At 44.0% G+C, this 18,194-nt stretch overlaps 1 protein-coding gene across 1 annotated transcript in view; it reads right to left on the minus strand.

Moving 5' to 3' along the window:
- The window catches only part of zzef1 (zinc finger, ZZ-type with EF hand domain 1), a 43,459-nt gene extending 25,646 nt beyond the window's left edge, over positions 1-17,813 (minus strand). Inside the window, exons 1-33 of the mRNA XM_069669475.1 lie at positions 17,304-17,813; positions 16,555-16,699; positions 16,249-16,443; positions 15,907-16,090; positions 15,598-15,797; positions 14,021-14,231; positions 13,820-13,936; positions 11,928-12,106; positions 11,573-11,671; positions 11,373-11,464; positions 11,145-11,290; positions 10,829-10,934; positions 10,405-10,623; positions 9,116-9,207; positions 8,718-8,974; positions 6,897-7,030; positions 6,741-6,811; positions 6,541-6,655; positions 6,279-6,444; positions 6,049-6,170; positions 5,834-5,956; positions 4,666-4,835; positions 4,492-4,573; positions 4,194-4,395; positions 3,920-4,053; positions 3,562-3,802; positions 3,396-3,475; positions 3,219-3,309; positions 1,443-1,929; positions 1,190-1,354; positions 688-807; positions 408-569; positions 110-242 (exon numbers count right to left, since the gene is read on the minus strand). Of these exons, the coding sequence (XP_069525576.1) occupies positions 110-242; positions 408-569; positions 688-807; positions 1,190-1,354; positions 1,443-1,929; positions 3,219-3,309; positions 3,396-3,475; positions 3,562-3,802; positions 3,920-4,053; positions 4,194-4,395; positions 4,492-4,573; positions 4,666-4,835; positions 5,834-5,956; positions 6,049-6,170; positions 6,279-6,444; positions 6,541-6,655; positions 6,741-6,811; positions 6,897-7,030; positions 8,718-8,974; positions 9,116-9,207; positions 10,405-10,623; positions 10,829-10,934; positions 11,145-11,290; positions 11,373-11,464; positions 11,573-11,671; positions 11,928-12,106; positions 13,820-13,936; positions 14,021-14,231; positions 15,598-15,797; positions 15,907-16,090; positions 16,249-16,443; positions 16,555-16,699; positions 17,304-17,717 (5,454 nt within the window). The 5' untranslated portion in view covers positions 17,718-17,813. The remainder of the gene's footprint in view (positions 1-109; positions 243-407; positions 570-687; positions 808-1,189; positions 1,355-1,442; positions 1,930-3,218; positions 3,310-3,395; positions 3,476-3,561; positions 3,803-3,919; positions 4,054-4,193; positions 4,396-4,491; positions 4,574-4,665; positions 4,836-5,833; positions 5,957-6,048; positions 6,171-6,278; positions 6,445-6,540; positions 6,656-6,740; positions 6,812-6,896; positions 7,031-8,717; positions 8,975-9,115; positions 9,208-10,404; positions 10,624-10,828; positions 10,935-11,144; positions 11,291-11,372; positions 11,465-11,572; positions 11,672-11,927; positions 12,107-13,819; positions 13,937-14,020; positions 14,232-15,597; positions 15,798-15,906; positions 16,091-16,248; positions 16,444-16,554; positions 16,700-17,303) is intronic.
- Between the last annotated feature and the right edge of the window lie 381 nt (positions 17,814-18,194).

An 18,194-nucleotide genomic window follows, 5' to 3' on the forward strand; every position in this document is an offset into this window, starting at 1 on the left:
GTTATGTGCTCTTCTGTTGGTATGCACATGAAGGAAGAAGCAGAGCAGGATTTGGGCCAGCCAGGTTCAGAACTGAGTGCAAACTTCTCTTTCATGCGCTGTGACGTACCTTTCTCCTGTCCTCCATGGACTCCTCCTCCTCGATTTTGTCGTACCACTTCTCAAACATCCCGTCCATGCACTCATCCATCCACTCCTGGTTCTTCTTGTAGTCTGCGATTTCATCCTCCTCCGTCCACTGACTGAAGATGATTTAAACCAAAGAAAGAATCGATCATCTCCGCACATTTAAGTAGCTGGGAGACCGTTTACTTTACTGTAAGGACTTTGAAATAGACTCTTACAGCATTTTATTAATTGCCTTATATCCTGAGACTCTGACTATAAAGGCAAAACTCTGATGATACCTGATGGCGATGTCATGAACACTGATGTTCTCCTGGGACATGCTGAGCAGGAGGTCAGGAAGCTTTATATCCAGGAAGAGAGGAAGATCATGAACCTCCCAACTCATGTCAAGAAGGTGCAGCAAGCAGGTCTGCACGCAGGACAGGGCTGGCAGCAGGGCTCTGCAGAGCAGGGATGAGGGTCAGGTTACACCACCGCACACACACACTTAAAACTGCACTAATCACAAGCTGAAGGTGTTATGAGTGAACTTGGTGAGTTACAAGAATCAGAGCTTACTTCTCATTGAGGCTGCTGAAGCCTTGAACTGCCTCCACCAGCATGAGCACCAGCTGATGGTAGGAACGCCTCACCTCCTCTCCGAGCTTCTGCCCGCTGTCTGACAGCTGAGAGAAGTAACTGCAAAAGACAAAGCAAAATCAAATCTGCACAGAAACAGACTTCTCAAAATGTAGCTAATAATTCTCACGCCATGAACCGTCAAACTGATATTTGTGAAAATGAACAACTCCCTCCAGAGACATACATTTGGCATCTCTGATAATGTCGTCCATAACAGAGGTCAGAGTGATCTTTGGAGTAAAACTGCACTTTCTTTCTGTGAAGCATCTCAGGAATAAATCTAAACTGTTCATCCAGAACTCCAAACTTTAGGAAAACATTGTTCAAAGTCCCAACTATTTACTGAACTGCACTGGACTTCAGTATTAGCATACATCATGCAAACATAACAAGTCGACTGTTTATCCACTTGAAACAACAACATTGCCTGCAGGTGTACCTGGTGAAGTCTTTCTGACACGCCAGCAGCTCCTGCAGGAACAGGATGCAGGGGGCTTGGAAGAGGTGTGGCCTTCCCAGGGACTGCAAACACTGCTGAACCATCTCCAGGACCTTGCACACGCTCAGAGCTTGGGCTTTGCTCAGGGAGAGGGTCTGCAGAATGCTACAGGAGGAAGAATCGGATGACTTAGTCATGTAAAGTACAATTACACAATATTAAACTGCAAAATAGAACACTGTAGTTAGGTCACCTTGCTGTTGTGAGAGCCTGGTCCCTGATAAAGTTCAGGATGTGTTTGAGGATTGGGTATCGATCCTTGACAGAGGGAATCATACGGGGCTCTTCTATAGATCGGCAGGACAGGAGGCGGAGGCGTGCCCGGCTGAACGGAGCCTTACGGGGGAATGTGGAGGGCGAGGCTGGTTCTCCTTGCTGGGAGGAGAGACTCTCATTGGAGCCTCGGTGGCCTTGCCTGCTGTGCCCACATGAAGAAGAGTTCTGCGTTTGAGCACCAGAGGGCAGGCTCTGTCCGGGCCTGGCATCAGCGCTCTCCTCAGACGCTGAAGTCTGAGTTCCCAGTGAGGGGCTGGCCTGGAAGTCTCCTTCTGAGATGGAACCGGAGCGGAGGAGTGGAGCATTGCTGCCTTCTGCAGCTTTGGAAGAGTCGCTGTCCTGACACGGCACTCCACACGGGGTGAATCTGAAGAGCAGGAGGCTCTTCTCGATGCACATCTCAGCTAGAGAGAAAATAACAGACGTCAGCATAATAATGAAATAAACACAAGAATTGCTGCCTTGTTCTTGTGTGCCTCCACCAACCAGTCTAGGTGCAGCTTACATCCATCCATGTTTTTCTCAATGAATTAGAATGGGTTAATTTGAAAATACAAAAAGAAAACATGACCCTAAAAACAAACAAAAGAAATAAGTAGGCCTACTTTAGAAAAAGGAGAGGGCACATCATCATTTACAGGAGCGACATAGAACAAGAGAATGTCTCTCTCTGTCTGTGTTTCTCTGGAGAGCATGTGATTGTCAGAAGACGTCAGGGCATCAGACAAACACAAGGGGAGGAGTGAGGGGAGATCTCTGACTGAAAATGACCCAGGTCTAATAGAGTTCTGATAAATCATGTTCAGACAAGAATAATGTCCAGAATTATTTTTTTTTTACAGGACGTTGTGATGTCACAGTGAAGTTGACCTTTGACCTTTTGTATAAAAAATGTCATCACATGTGAAACTGTGTCATAAAAAGTTTAAGTGCTGTCAACACAGATTTGAACTAATTAAATATCTATTTTTAGCGCAATATGTCCACAAGAGGACAAACCATTACAACGAGAGACTTTGTTGTTTTAAACATAAACATGCCTTTGAAAAGATCGACAAAGGCTTCTTACACCTCGCAAAACAACCACATAAAATAATTAGGTTGCGGTATAACGAACATTCAGCGCTCTGAGCGAGCTGTGGTGTGACGGGTTTATTTATTTAAATATAAATGTGTCTTTTAAAAACATCAGCACACCTAACCTGCCTGTTATGGATGAGAATCTCTCTCTCTCCGGCTGGGCTGGGATTTGAATTCTCTGCCATCATTGCTGCACGGTGGTTGTATTAGCTCGTTTCAGCGAAACTCAAGTTAATTATTATGGTAGAGAGAGTGCACGCGCGGACATACGAGAACTGATAATCGTAGATCCTTTTTTTTTATTACAATACGGTTTTATATTCGAATTTAGTATATTCGATGACAGCCCTAACAAGGATGTAAATTGTGTTACGAAATGGTTTATGGGCGATCAGTCACCTTTGACTACAAAATTCAAAGCAGTTCATCCTCGGGTTCAAGAGGACGTTTGTACCAAAGTATAAACAAAAGAGGAAAATCCCTCTTGGCGTTAATGAGACAGAGTGAGATAGACAACCTGAAAACATTTGCCATGTCTGTAGCTGGCTGGAGGTAAACAGATAACAGAACTGATGAAAAGAATGGGCGGGGCTTAGCTTTGCAAAATACTCACCTAGTGTCTCCATGTTAACCTCATTGTGACCCCCCTCCTTCTCATCAGGTACGTTCATTTTACCAACCAGGTATCTCTGCTTCATCTCCAACTGACAGGAGAAAATAAATCAGCATATTAGTGCTATAACATCATCATATCTTTACTGGAGTAATCAATAAAGGTATGCAATCTCACCATCCATGTCCTGATGCTGTCTGCCAGTGAATACACCTGCACAAACTCTTCACTTAGACACGACTTGCAGTCCTGATTAACTGAAGGGAGACACGGACAAGAATAAGCAACCATGGAACATAAAACATCTCTTTCTGTATAACCACCGATCATAGTCGAGCCTTACCGTAGGTCTTCAGGGCCTGGTTGAGTGCTGGTGTGTGGTACACCATGGCAGCCCAGATGGCGTTCACAGCCTGGTCCGTCTTTGACCCGGCGGCGATCTCGTTCCTCATTTGCTGTTTCCTGCAGGACTGCATGAGCGTCTTCATCAGCTCTGTTCGGCTGTCTGTCGGCTCCTGAGACGGGTTCCAACAAGCGAAGTCCTCCAGGAAGCTCATCAGCTCATCCAGAGTCCAGGAATTTGTCTACCAAAAAGAAAAGAGGCACAGTTTTAGAGCTCCTCTGAGCTGCTGAGGGAGTTAGAAACGGAGTAGTATAAACATGAGAGTGGATATAACTGGATTAAGCAGACTGCTCCATACCCGGTCAGTGGTTGTTTTTGTTCGGTTTGTCTCTCTTGTTTCACACAGTCCGTGTCGCAGAATGGGTTTCCAGAGAGGAGAAGACTGAACGTGGGACATTTTCCCTTGTGGAAGCTCCTTAACAGTGCGTATCTCTGCAATAGACGGCAAACCACAAATATTAGCATTTCAAGCTTTTATCGAGGGTCTGCTTGAGCCTTTTCTTAATATGCTGATGGTCTCAATTGCGCTATAAATTTATAACATGTAGTAGATGTTTGGAGATCAGTCTCACCGTGAGGAGATTTCAGGGCGAGAGTTCTGGAAGAGAGACGACCCATGAGGCGAGCGACCAGCAGCTGCAGGTCCGACATCCAAGAAATGGTGATGTCTGGGAGACCCATGGCGGTCACTGTGAACTTGTAACCCCACTCGTTATTACTGCTGTCAGAGTGGAAGAGGAACTGGAGCTGAGGGCCGGCATCAAACGTCACTTTCTGAAGGAGTGAAGAGAAACAACACACATGTGTAAAAAAGAAGTGAGCAACAACTGAGTGTCACATGAAGACAACTGACTGGTTCCTGTATCCTACCTTTGGCCACTTCTCAGTTCCAACCTTCATGTCATAGCGGACTTTCCCTCCTCTGGAATCTGTGAATTCTAGGTAGTCGTATCTGTAAATGTCAAGAGTAGAGAGGGTGAGTTACAACAATTCTTACAAGGAACGATAAAAACATCTAAATACCTCTAATCCTACACGCGTCACCTCTTCTCTGTCTCACAGCGTTCGTCAAACTCCACCTCAAACGAGGTGGCGCCGGGGCAGGCAAAGATGCTCGTCTCGTGTCGGCTGTTCTCGTAGTTGTGAGGAGACTCCAGGTTCCAGGTCCTGAGCACCACCGGCTGCTGGGGCTGGTGCCAGCTCTCCTGATCCACCTGACAGTGAGACAGTTTTAATCAGTTTTTGTTACAGTGACTGAACCCGTAATCTTGAAAAAGTGGGCTGCGTCCTGTAATACCAGTGCAAACAATATACCAGTATAAAATGAAGAGAGAGGTGTTTTATTGTGTTACAGTATTTCACCCAGACGATGGAGCTACAAGCTAGCTAATGCTTCCTCACGGACATGCGGCGTCACGGACATGCGACGTCATGACCGCCAGTGTAGCCGCCATCTTCACAACAATCATCGTTTATGACGAGCCTTTTTGACATTTAATAAGTAGACTGGATTTAATTAAAAGGTATCTGTAATGTAATTCTTCCTTGTCAAAATTAGCATTTCAGATAGCTTCAACGTCATTCTTCTTATCCAGAATGAACATTTTGGATATCTGCAAAAGAATTCTCCCTCAGAGAAGGCAGATTTTCCAAGTTCAGAGTAAACGCGAGGGACTTGAAGCATGAGACAGTCAGAAGAGCGAGTTTTGTAGGTTCCAGTATTCCAGTTCAGCATGGATGATATGTAGGGCGACTTATATCCCAGATTTTACGGTAATTATGTACATTTATTTACTCATGTACTGAACATGAATGCAAATAATGCTTTTATACAATAATACACACAACACACATTTGTAGTAAACATGTCTGTGTAATGTTTCCATCAGCTGCTGTCTGTTTAAATGACTGCATTATGTATATATATGTATGTATATATATATACATACATACATACATACATACATACATATGTATATGCGATCTTTCCTCTACTCTTCCACTTTAACTTGTTTCACCTAACGCTGAACATCAGACCACCCTGTTATAAGAGCGCCATAGCTAAAAGGGCAATGTGTAGTGTGTGTGCGTAGAGAGTGTGAATGAGTGAGTGTTGGCAGGCTCCAGCTGGTCTGCCTTTCACCTCTCTGTTTATCCTCACACAGTGTGATGAGAGGCTGCATATTGTACTGTATAGTCAGAGTGGGCTGACCTTAGAGAAGATGTCTCCAGTATCACTGGACAGGCTTTTGAGCAGCTCGACCAGAGAGGAGAAGCTCTTCAGCAGCACACTGTGAGGGATGTCCAAAGAGCACAGCTCCAGGAGTAAAATCATCTGAGAGGGCGACAACAAATATACCAGACATTAACCCCAATCCACTCTCTAACTGTGCATAAACACAAACTCATGATGTAACAGTGCGCTACCAGTTGTCTGAAGACTGTGGCCAGGATGGAGCTGCCGAGTTTTTCTGTGATTTCAGCACCGGTGTGCCTCACCAGCAGGGAGGCGAGGATGGATTTGAAACTTCCCAGGAACTGATCCACGTCTGGTGAAATAAAACAGACCTCCTCTTTACTCAATGATGAATCCTAGTTTATCTGTTAGACATCACATTTGATGGATCAATGCAACTTTTTTTTTCACTGTATCTCACATTTAAGCAGGATGTCCCGGGCCAGCTCCATAGCGATGGCGGTGGAGGATCCTGTTTTGAGCTGCAGGTAGCACCAGGAGAGCAGACTGCCCTGCAGAGCCCAGAACAAGGACAGCAGCACCGTCCTGCTGGCTCCGCCACTCTCATCCACCATCATGACCTCGCACTGAGAGGGTGGAAAAAAAGGCAGAAACATGTTGATAAATTGTGGTTTACATATTGAGACAGTGGAGACATTGTGTGTGTGTGATGGAGGACTCACCTCTCTTGTTGCCACCAGTAGCAGTGTCTCCATGACCGACAGGATGGGGCTTATGTCGAAGTCTGCGGGAGCTCCTTTAGGAGGGAGCAGGAGAAGGCCACTGGGATCCTGGTCACTGCACAGAGAAAACACAGCTGCTGATAACACTGTGATCTAGATGTGCACGAGAATATGTGTGTGTATATCTACAGTATGTTTACCTGAAGTAATTACAAAGCGATTCAAACGTCACCTTCACCGACTCTGGCTGGTCCTCTTCTGTGATATTTTTCTGTAAAAAAGGCACATTGTTATATAAATGATTCTTTCTGTTATATTGTTATTTATTCATCTCTCTATAACAAGAATAAACTCACCATCATGTGGAAGAGTCTGTCCCTCCTGATGTGTTTATCAGGGAAGAAAACAGCGGCTCCGTTCAGAACGGCCTTCACTGCTTCTTTGTGCAAAGCTTTTTCCACTGATGTCTCCCCCTCTGGACCGTCCACAACTGAAACACAGACATCACACATATTATTGCTACTAGACTTATATTGGATTTTTGGAAAAACACACGCATTAAAGATGTGGCAAATGTTTTTTTTTAAAGATTATTTTTATGGCTTTTTGCCTTTGTTGTATAGGACAGCTGAAGAGAGACAGGAAATGTTGGGAGGAGAGAGTGAGGGATGGCATTGATCAGATGACCGGAAGCCGAGCCTGTGATCAGTGTGTCGAGGACTGTAGCCTCTGTATGTGGGGTGCCTGCTCTACCAGCGGAGCTAAACCAGCGCCCCAGATGTGACAATTTTTGGAGCTGAAATTCATTCAAACCATTATTGAAGCCTCGAAAATCATTGAGGTTTCCCTCATTTGCAATGATGTCGAGATACAGATAACGACACAATTAAAGCAAACACAGTAATTAACAAAAACATTCACAAGCTGAGGCGAAGCGGTTTGATATCAATCCTGAGAGTGTGTTGGAAGTAATTCCACATGTTTGGAGCACAAAAACTAAAGGCGGAATAAAAAAAGACCTCGTCTACATTTATGCCAATATGACTATGTAGAGATGCTGAGAAGGTTCAATTTAATCAATCAATCATTTTTTATTTATATATTGATTGTTGCTGTTGATGATGATGAACAAAAAAAATGCCCTGTGCACTTCCTGTCTGCACCAGTGTCCGATCGCACTTGAAGCTGTTTGTTGGCTCTTACTGACCCCGCCCCCTCCTGTCTCGATCGTTGCTTGTGTTGCATTAACGCTCAGATGTACGTCGCTTTGGACAAAAGCGTCTGCTAAATGAAATTGTAACATATAGCGCCAAATCCACCATGAGCAGCACTTCGCCACAAAGGTTCCTTTCTTAAACAAATAAATGTACTGAATAAAATATAACTTTGTTGTACATTGGCAACCAATTCCAGCGTCTCTTCGGCTCCGGGACATGAACTGCACACGGTAATGGGAGTATTGTAAACTATGGAGCGTGTTCTGCTGGACAAACTAGATGATACATTTTCTAACCCCAAGACACTAAAAATTATTTTCTTCATCAACATTGTTTAATCATTTTTCTGCACTTAATTTGGCAGGTGGTGAGGGCGCTAACCTATAAGTAGGGGGCATATGACGCCTGAAGGAGGAAGACATGATGATTTGTAAATCTGGTCATTTAAGCCAATGCATATTGTTTTTTATTTTTGCAATAAACACTTTAGGCAAGTTTGAACATGAATGAACTCTCACTGGATTTATTTTGGATCAAAAGTCTGCGCGTGTGGTGACTGTACCCGAACTCTCCAAGTGGTGAAACTTGAGGATGTTGGACGACAAAGGTTACAGGACAAACCTGATTGTTTAAGTTTTTGCCACTTCAAACTTATTAGCACATTTTTCCTTTGTGTTGAATTGATTAATCATTTAGAAATTGTCAAAAAGTTGAAAATAAATGCTGATTGTGAGAGCCCAAAATGTCTTCTTCAAATTGCTTCTGTCATCCTGATATCAGCAGACACATCAGTTGGTGTCTAATCGCTCAATTTGTTTTCACATGTTCTTAGAAATCAGTCATGATAAGCTGCCACTGTCTGAGGAACCTCTACAGAGAAATGTAATGAACTCAAATGCAACCATTTCAACAAGCGCTTTTCCCCACTCTCACTTGTATAAAAGCTGAGCCGGTTCTTACCACTGCAGAGGTGAGTGTAGAGCTCCCACACGGCCCTCACAGACTCAGGCTGAGGCTCTGTGCTGCTGGACGTGGAGGGACCTGCTGCTGCTGCTGCTGCTGCTGCTGCTGCTGCTGCTGCTATTGCTGCTGCTCCCTCTTCTGGTGCTTTGCTCTCCTCTGAGCTGCGGGGCTCCAGCGGGTTGGGCAGCATGGGGAAACAGTTCTGCATCAACTGGAGCAGCAGAACTCTGCTCTTCAACACCTCCTCTCCCTCACTGAAACAGAGACAGAACAGCTGACCTTACTGTGTGTGGATGTTGATGATCTTGCCATATTGTAATTACACCTGCGCTAATGGCTGTAGTGTTAAACTGTTCCTGTAGATAAAAAAGAGCTGTGAAAGTGCTACCACTCACATCTCCCTGAGTTTACTGTAGAAGCTCCAGAAGAGGTTCAGACCGAGACTGCTGAAGTCCAGAAGATACTTCTGCTTAAAGTGAGAGGCATCCTGCAGAAAGAAAGAGAGCGAGTAAACAGTCTGAAACAATGAAATACAAAAAACAGGACACATATTAAATATGTGTGCTGATTAACTATTCAGAAGTACATTAAAGTGAGATGATGCAATGTCTCTTTATGTCCACAAGGGGGTGCATTGAACAATCATCAATAGGTGGATACATTAAGTGAAAGTGAAAGACTGCCATTAAAGTAGAAACAGACACATAAATTCATTAGTTTACCAAAATCAAAGTTATTATTTTGTCATTTTTTTAATATAAGATCATGTTTGAGTCTCTAATCCAGGTCACATGTTGGATCAATGGTCATTTTTCTTGATCACAAACAGGATGGTTCTACTTGTTCTCCCTCTCTATTGTCTGTGTTGTTTAGTATGAGATCATTTTAAAGAGTAATGAAGGAAAAAATGCTGGAAATGATTTTGACCATCAGCCATTGCGATGTGCATTTCCTTAAAACACTTCAGCAGGTTTCATACAAATGTAACAAGCTGGCACACAACATATAAAGCAGTGTACTGAGAGGGTTGTAATGTATCCACTAAGAGAATTCTGGTTAATTACACAAATATACACTCATACTATTTAAGCAATAGCACATGAGAGGGAGTGATGTACTGAATATCATCACGGTTGTGATTCGGTCGTAGATAATGACAGTGTGCTGATATTCAGTGGAACATCACGACCTCGAGTGTGATATTGATTTTATACAACAGTTACACAAGCAGCAAAAAGTAGTAAAAACTAACAGTCAACAACAGGCTATTTTTTGCTCCGCCAGTTCAACTGGTTCCACAACTTCACTGAAACTGGACTGTTGTTGCCGAGCAACCCAAACATCCTCCTGCTCTCTGTGTCTCCAGGTGACCAAAGATCAGCTGTTTTTATCATGTACATTTATCTGTTTGTTTTAATTGATCATCAACCAGTGAAATCAGAGTCTGTGTGTGACTCAGAGGTACCAGCTTCATCACTGTAGACACACACGGTCTGCTGTGATGTTAATTTACAGTATTCAGAACACCTGGCTGAGGCAAAGTGATACACAGAGTGAAAAGTCCCAGTGATGTTGTTCTCTATATCAGCACTCATGGAACGCCTCTTGTCCAGTGAGATTACTCATCAGAACTACCTGTTGTATAATGATATTTGAATAATGAGTGATGGCTTACAGCAGTTACCATGTCTCGTGTTAGCTGCTGAATGAAGAATAGTGTCTTGTTAAGTAGACAAAGGCCAGTGACGGCATCACGGTCAAAGCTCTCCCCGTCTGGACTGAGGTCGTCCAGGTCTCCGAGCCTCTCCGCCCCGGGACACAGGTAACCACTGAAGGTGAGAGACTGAACGCCAAGGCGCTCTGCAGAGTCCTGCCTGGTGCAGAGGAACTTCACCATCAGGAACTGTGAGGACGGGGAAACAGAGGTGAAACAGCTGCACTACTTACATCATATCTTGTAAGTCCTAAACACTAAATAACAAAATGTGATGCCGTATTTAAAACTAATTCAGGTAACACAACTCTGTTTATGGGAAAACTGCTTGTTAAATAATGAGGTTCAAAAGTGTAGATAGATAGTGTTAACTAGATGCAGTTCCTGTATGTACCTTTGCAACGCGACACTGCTGCAGCTTGATCTCCACGTCGTTCCAGTCATCCTCGAGCTCGAACCAGCCAATCGGCTCGTCCTCTGACAGGGCAGGAATCCTCACACTGCAGGTCAGGTGACAGCATGGTGTGTCAGCCATTCATATCAACAACTACAGCAGACTGGGGGGTCTAGAATTTAGAGCTGTACTGTACTAGTTTATAAACATTTGCTACTCATAACTGTCTTTGCGTGATCAGCTTCTACATCAATAAACACACTAAATGAAAGTACCAGGATTAATAAAACTCAGACATCTAGAAAGGGGTCCTTACTTGTCTTGCACAAACTCTTTGTAGTCCTTGTAGCTCCACGCGTCGTACTTTTTGAACCTCTTAAAATGTTTCTCTGCATCAAAAGCGTCTTCCTCCTTGTACGCAAACACCAAGCCGCATTTCGCTCCAATGGCTCCTTTTCTCACCTAAATCACACAAACAGGACAGTAAGCTTCATAGAAAGTACACCTCGATCAAAACTGTGAATGAAATCAAACCGAGCCTCACTTTGATCTTCATCTGAGTGACCTGGAAGTTACTCTGGTCCTCGGTGGACAGGATCACGCTGGCTTTCTTCCTGCCACTTTCTGTGAGAAAACCTGCAGAGCAACAAAACATTCACTTACACTCAAGGACATGTTCCAGTTTAATGTAGGGGAATAAGAGCTTGATGTTGTCTCATGAAATAAGGCTGCTCTCAGCTGTACCGTCTCCAGTGGAGGTTTCTGTGAGCATGTTCTCTGGTCCAGACTTCTCCTCTTTACTCTTCACATCACAGGCCTGCAGGTGCAACTGCAGGGGCTTCCCTGTAATGACACATCAGTCATTATGACAGAGCATATTCTGGGAAAGCACAGGACATTTGATAACTTTCCATGCAGGTTAGAGTTTCATTCCTCTTCTCAGAAGCACTGAACTGCAGCTTTGTAACAGAATTAGCAATTTTCCACTGCACACTCCACTAATGCATCTCCTCTGTGTAGGCTAAGCACTTTCTCTTCCCGGTCTATGGTTTCAAATGTCTTCCTGTGAGTGAGAGTAAAGGAAGCCTGGTCACGTTACCGTTGCGATTAAGTAGTCGCAGCCTGACGGAGGCCATGGACATGATGAGGGAGGAGGCCTTGTACTCGGCCTCTAAATGATCACTGATGCAGGACAGGGCCTGGAGCACCTTCGCCACGCTGCCCCGGGCCAGAGCAAAGGCAAGGAGGGTCAGCTCTGCGTCAGGACTCACAGAGCAGCTACACAGGAGCAAAGACATTAACAAGTTGGGGTTGATTTAGTCATAAAACAACTCTGCAAAATCACTCTTTTTTTGGCCAGTACAATATACATAAAAGCTTTACTAAAAAAAAGTGTATTTTTGGCAGAATTTTAGTGCAGAAAATGTTCATAACTTCTTAGTAAGAGCAGAAACGACATCAATTAGGAAAAAGAAAATAGAAGAAAAGAAGAGTTCTCAATCTTTAAAGTTTGAATTCCTTATGAGCTGCAGGACTGTTACGCATCTACTCTATCAATTCTTTATTAGAATTAAAAAGGGAAAAGATCCATCCATCCATCCATCCATCCATCCATTATCTATACTGTTTATCCTGTTCAGGGTAGCTGGGGGCTGGAGCTTATCTCAGCTGTCATTGGGCACGAGGCGGGATTACACCTGGACTGATTGCCAGTCAATCACTGGGACAGACAACCTTTCACGCTCACACTCACACCTACAGGTAATTTTAGAGTCACCAATGGCTATTTGCTGAAATCTCAACATCATGATGCATATTAGTAAAAATTAAAAATGAAGCTTTGTCAGGTCTGTTCTTTAAAATGCTCGTTTGTTGAACAGAGGTCAGATCGATCTGATGCATTCAAGGAAGTCAAGAAATCTGAACTTTGAACGGCTTTCGTGACACAGCGTCAGGGAATTTATCTCAAGTTAAATTTTAGCTCTAGAACAGATTGTTAGCTGTTAGCTGTTATCATGCAGATGTCTCTTTACAGAGATCAATAAGAAGCTAAATCATCGTCAGATCACGCTGATGGGAGCCGGGACGTCATTACAGCGGATTACGTTCCTCTTTCTTTTGCTCTCCTCATAGACAGTTTTTTCTGCATACGCCGCAGCCTGCTGATACGTGATTGGTCAATATTACTCGGACTACAAACGTACTACAAACAGAGACCAGAACACTTGCCAGCCCTAAAATACACGTCCCTGCCTACAGAACCTGTAAATAGAGATTGGGAACCTTCTAGCTGTGAGACAACAGCGCTAACCACTGCACCACCGTGCCACCGTGCAGCCCTGAAAAGATGCATCATCATCTTAAAATGAAGTAGCAGGAACAACACAATTTAACGCTGTCAATTCAAAATCTATTCCTGAAGAGTCTGGTTAAAACATCCAATTTATCTGTTTCCCCTAAAACACACCACATCTATGACATGCTGTGTACGCAAACTGTTCTCACAACAACTTCTTTTTTGCGATCAAAGAATCTCATGTCGCTCTCATACTCAATGTCTCTCGTAACATGTTAGTCTAATGTTTCATATTTAATGTCTAAGGTAGGCTTGTAGTTTTTAGTTTAATATTTAATGTTTAAGCGTACATAGAGCGCAAAGTTCAACCAAATTCCTTGCATGTGTACATACCTGCCAATCAAGGTGATTCTGACATAACCAATCAGCTGACTACTACAGTGTTAACATATGTACAATAAGAGCCATAACATATCTCTGACAATGAAGAGCGTTTGTGTAAATAAAATAAACTATAGTTATATTTCTGATCATTAACTGATGAGATTCACACTAAATTAAACTAAATAGAAACAGTGTGTCATCGCCCGACTTAATCAATACTCTGACTTTGGCCTGTTTTAATAGCGATGATGTCAGCATTATGAGCTCAGCCTGGCAGTGATGAGTAAGTGTGCTGATGTAATCGTCATTACTCTGCTATCCTGAGGAGAAATCCATCCACCTCCTCCAGGATGTTCAGAGAGAAGAACTTGGGGAACTCCGTGGAGGACGGCGTCAGCGACAGCGGAGGCATGTGTCGTAAGGCTTTTCTGTGAGAAAAACGACACAATAAACCCTCAGAAACATCAGAGTTTATAACATTTCTTTACATCGTCATGAGGGGTGCATCTCACTGTGTGCTCTGGAGGACAGTCTGAGCCAGTGCAGGGTTAGTCTCCATGGACGCCGTGACCAGGGAGGTGAGGAGAGACAAGTACCAGATGGCCGAAGCATCCGACACAGACACCTCTTTGCTCTTGGTAATCTGATAACCCAGCGTCTTCAAGCCATGAATCCGCGTGTCACATCCGTCGCTCAGGCACCGCTTGATGTTGATTTGGATGACTGGGGTTTGTGAAAGACATGATGCAATTAGCAGACTGATGGATATCATGACGCAAAAATGCCATCATAGGTTTGCTTCTTCCCCTGAGAATGAAGGAGCCTGATCTGATTACCACTGGAGACCAATTCTGGTTTATGAGGGGAAAACTCAGATTACAGATTTTGCAAGAGAAATAAAAAATCTTTGAGCGGGAATGAAAATAAACCTTTGATTGACTGAACTGCAAATAAACACATTTTGCACAGATATCTCTGTGCAAAGGGCTGCTTCTATAAACAAATAACGGCTGCATCTGCTCCTAACAGTGCTGAAAGTACAGAAGAAATGTCGGAGCCTCCTTTGCTGCACTAACTACGTTATGACACCTTCTCTGGCTGCTGTGGCTCAGTGGTAGAGTCGGTAGAATCGGAAGGCTGGGGGTTCAATCCCTGACTGCTTCAGTCCACATGTCGAAGCGTCCTTGAGGAAGACACTGAACCCCAAATTGCTCCCGGTGGCGGACTGGTACTTAGGCCTTTGCCATCAGTGTGTGAATGTTTTTGCGAAAGGGTGAATGTGACACGTGGTGTAAAAAGCAGCTTTGAGTGGTGGAAAGGCTATAAAAGCTCTATATAAGTACAGTCCATTTACCATTTGTAAACCCTCCCGAGCATTGTTTTCTGCATTAAATTATCTGAAAAAAGTATTTATATCTGTGCGTAACAGAAAGCATGTATACAAAAATGATACATGCTTGACAGGGCTATATCGGCTAAGATTATCAGCCATTGATATAACGGTCAAGGTCTATAAAATACCGTATGTGTTGAATAAGGAAGACACAAATATAATAAACCACCTATGCTCAAAACGACCCATAACGAGGGTTTGATTCCACCTGTTGCTAGAGCTGCAAACCACTTTGAAGTACATTGCTGAATTTGTCACCATTATTCGGACCTCTGCTAATAAATATCTGTTACTGCTCCCTGGTTAAGGTTTTGTTCATTTATATCTTCACAAAAACTGAGTTTGGGAGCTTTAGCGGAGCTTCTGTGTGGTCCGTTAACACCTGAAGTCGAAGATGTAAATCCTGGGTTTAACTTCTTACAGCAGCAAAAGAAAAACAACTAGTGCTCTTGATTCTAGCTCAATTCAATCATGGGCTTATAGAAAATTGCATGTGGATTTAAAAGAGAGACACCTAACCACTTAGCTATCTTTGAACCCAGTGGTTCTCCTCTGTAGCTGACACCATGCTCCGACTTCACAGGAGGGGTGCAAATGAGAAAGGCATTTTACTCTACAAGCATCAGAGATGGACGAAACAAACCCGAGATGAATAAAAACACGACAAAGCAGAGAGACTGACAGCTGGTGACTCACAGGGGTGTGTGATGTTGGCGTTCTCCAGGAGAGCTACGTAGCCTGTGACGTTGCTGGGGATGCGGATATCTCTGATCTCCTGCAGGGAACGCCGGTTCTTCCCGACTGCAACTGAAACCAGCTGAGGCATGTAGCTGTGGTCATTAGAAGCCACGGCTATAGCCAGACGCCTCAACACCACATCTGGTTTCATTTTCAATCTGGGGAAAGAGAAGAGAGACGAGTTCCAGCCTTAAAACTGATCACAAACATACAGGCCGGAATCTCCATATATCAAGGATCAGACACACCACAGTCAGCTGCCCTTACCTTATCCAGTGTGAGCGTGCGCTGCCGTCCGACTGCCAGAAAGATGATGTTTCCCCATTTGTCATCTTGTTAATGTCTGAAGCATTGGATGAAGCTTCAATTGTGCTGTAGCACTGTGTGACCACCTTAACCTTGTCCACATCTGGATCCCGGTCCAGCTCTGCTCTGTACTGGATATCTAAATCTGAAATAAACAAATATGGATTAGGAGGAGTGTCTGACATTGATTACAATTCTATATATGCCTTAATGTTTATCATAATCTTAAAATACACAGGAGAAGATTTAGAAGCGTACAGTTTACACCACTTTTTAGGCTGTATCTGAAGCTCTGGTGTTTACCTTTCTCCTTCTGCAAGAGGAACTCCAGGAAGTCTTGGACCACACTGGACCTCATGGTGCAAATGCTGTTGTAGCCCTCTAAGATAGGGAAAGGGATGGCACTGCTGGGAATACGATTCCTGTGTAGGAATTTAAGGATCTTGGAGGCATGTGCCCCTAACCGGTCTTTAGTCTTGGAGAATATGTCAACAAAACCTGCGACAAATAGAAAGATCATTCAGAGTAAGCTCCTCTGCCACCTGCTGATGATACATATTCAAATAATGTTGACCTTGTTGATCCTCATAAACAAATCACATCTCATACCTGGGGTTAGGGAGCACGCCTGTAGCTGTCTTATCACATGACTCAGCTCTCCCTTTAGATTAGCTCCGTTGGAGTTCTTCAGAGCAATCAGCATGCTCTCTACATCCACCACCCCATCCCCCTCTGCATCAAACTGTCCAAAGGCCTGAGACAGAGACAGTACACAATGAGACAATGCACATTCCTGTACACAATCACAAATCTTCCAATGTGCTCTTTTATCCTATTATTAATTGCTAAGATACACATACTTTATGCCTGTTTATTTAGTCATCTTACATTAAAAAGGCAGGTAGCAGCTCTATGTTTAATAGTTATTGGATATTTAAATGAACCAAACATAGAACTAAAAGTGTAGCATTGGCATTCCATGTCTACCCACACAAAGACAATTGCAGACTAAAGTACAAATACATTAGTTAACCCATTCATCTGCAACCTTTGGCCACACAACAGATGTCAGACAACAAAGCAGCATGTTGGGCCACAAGAGGCCAAAGCTAAAGCCCTGTGACAATACACCTGACAAGCACAGGGCACACCATGACAGCTTATATGCTTGATTCACTGTACACCCTTGAAATTACTAACAGATTACAGGATATCAGGTCCTCTCGTGGCCTCACCAGGCAGTCGAAGGTGCTACTTATCAGTCATCATAAATGGGCATGGCTATAAACACCTCTGCCCTCATACCTGGGACAACAACATGAACACCTTGGCTTAGAGGCTTTGCAATGGCTTTATACCTCTTCACACTCATCTCTGGGGGCATCTCTGCTCTCCAACATCTCACAGAACTGTTCCACATTGACGGACTCCTCTCCTCGGTTCAACCGGTCCTCCAACCACCGCACCAGGACACCCTCGTTCCCTGCCAGGACCGACTCCTGAATGGCGACTCCTGAGTCACTAATACGGGCCGCCGCTTCTCTCAGTTTCACTTGCTCTAGGAGGACTCCAGGGCTAGGTGGTCCACCGGTGGGCACCGGCAGGTTATTTGATCCCCTTCCGCTTCTCCCAGAACCGGAGCCTCCACCGCCTCCGACGCCGACGCCAGTGGCCGCAGAGGCCGGACTGTCTTCCGCGAAACCGGGGCTCTCTGTTTCTATGTCATCCTCGTCGCCGCTGCCGCCCCCGCAGCCGCTCTCCGCGTTCCCCATGTTTGTTTCACCAACCTACGGCTCCCCCGAAAATCTCTGCGGCCCACTGGGTGTCAATTTTGAGAACCGGTCTGTACACAGACCTCTCTCTAACCTACAGCTAGGGCTCTGCCGTTCACTACTACCGCATTGACGTACTGTACGTCAGCCTTCCTGAAACGTCCTTTGCGTAGTTACTTTGCGCATGCGCTGTATGTACGGGTTCATGGACTAGTGAAGGGAGTTTCGGTTCTATTCAGTGAACCAGATCATTTGGCTCAGCTAAGCAATAATTGGCAACTCTTTCGGCTCCAAACGGCTCTTTATTTAGTACCACTTCATATAATCTTATTAAAAAACACAAAACAAATTTTGTGTTATGCTTGGTATAATAAAATATGTGTATTGATTGATTCATTTTCTAGATTGTTGAAAGAAAAAAATGTCATACTGAAAAAGTAGGATATGTCAATGACAATAGTCCTAGCTTTAAAAAAA

This window comes from Semicossyphus pulcher, unplaced genomic scaffold (genome assembly GCF_022749685.1).
Source record: "Semicossyphus pulcher isolate SPU_LCO1_2020_fin unplaced genomic scaffold, fSemPul1.0.p SCAF_10, whole genome shotgun sequence".
NCBI classification, from domain to species: Eukaryota; Metazoa; Chordata; class Actinopteri; order Labriformes; family Labridae; genus Semicossyphus; species Semicossyphus pulcher.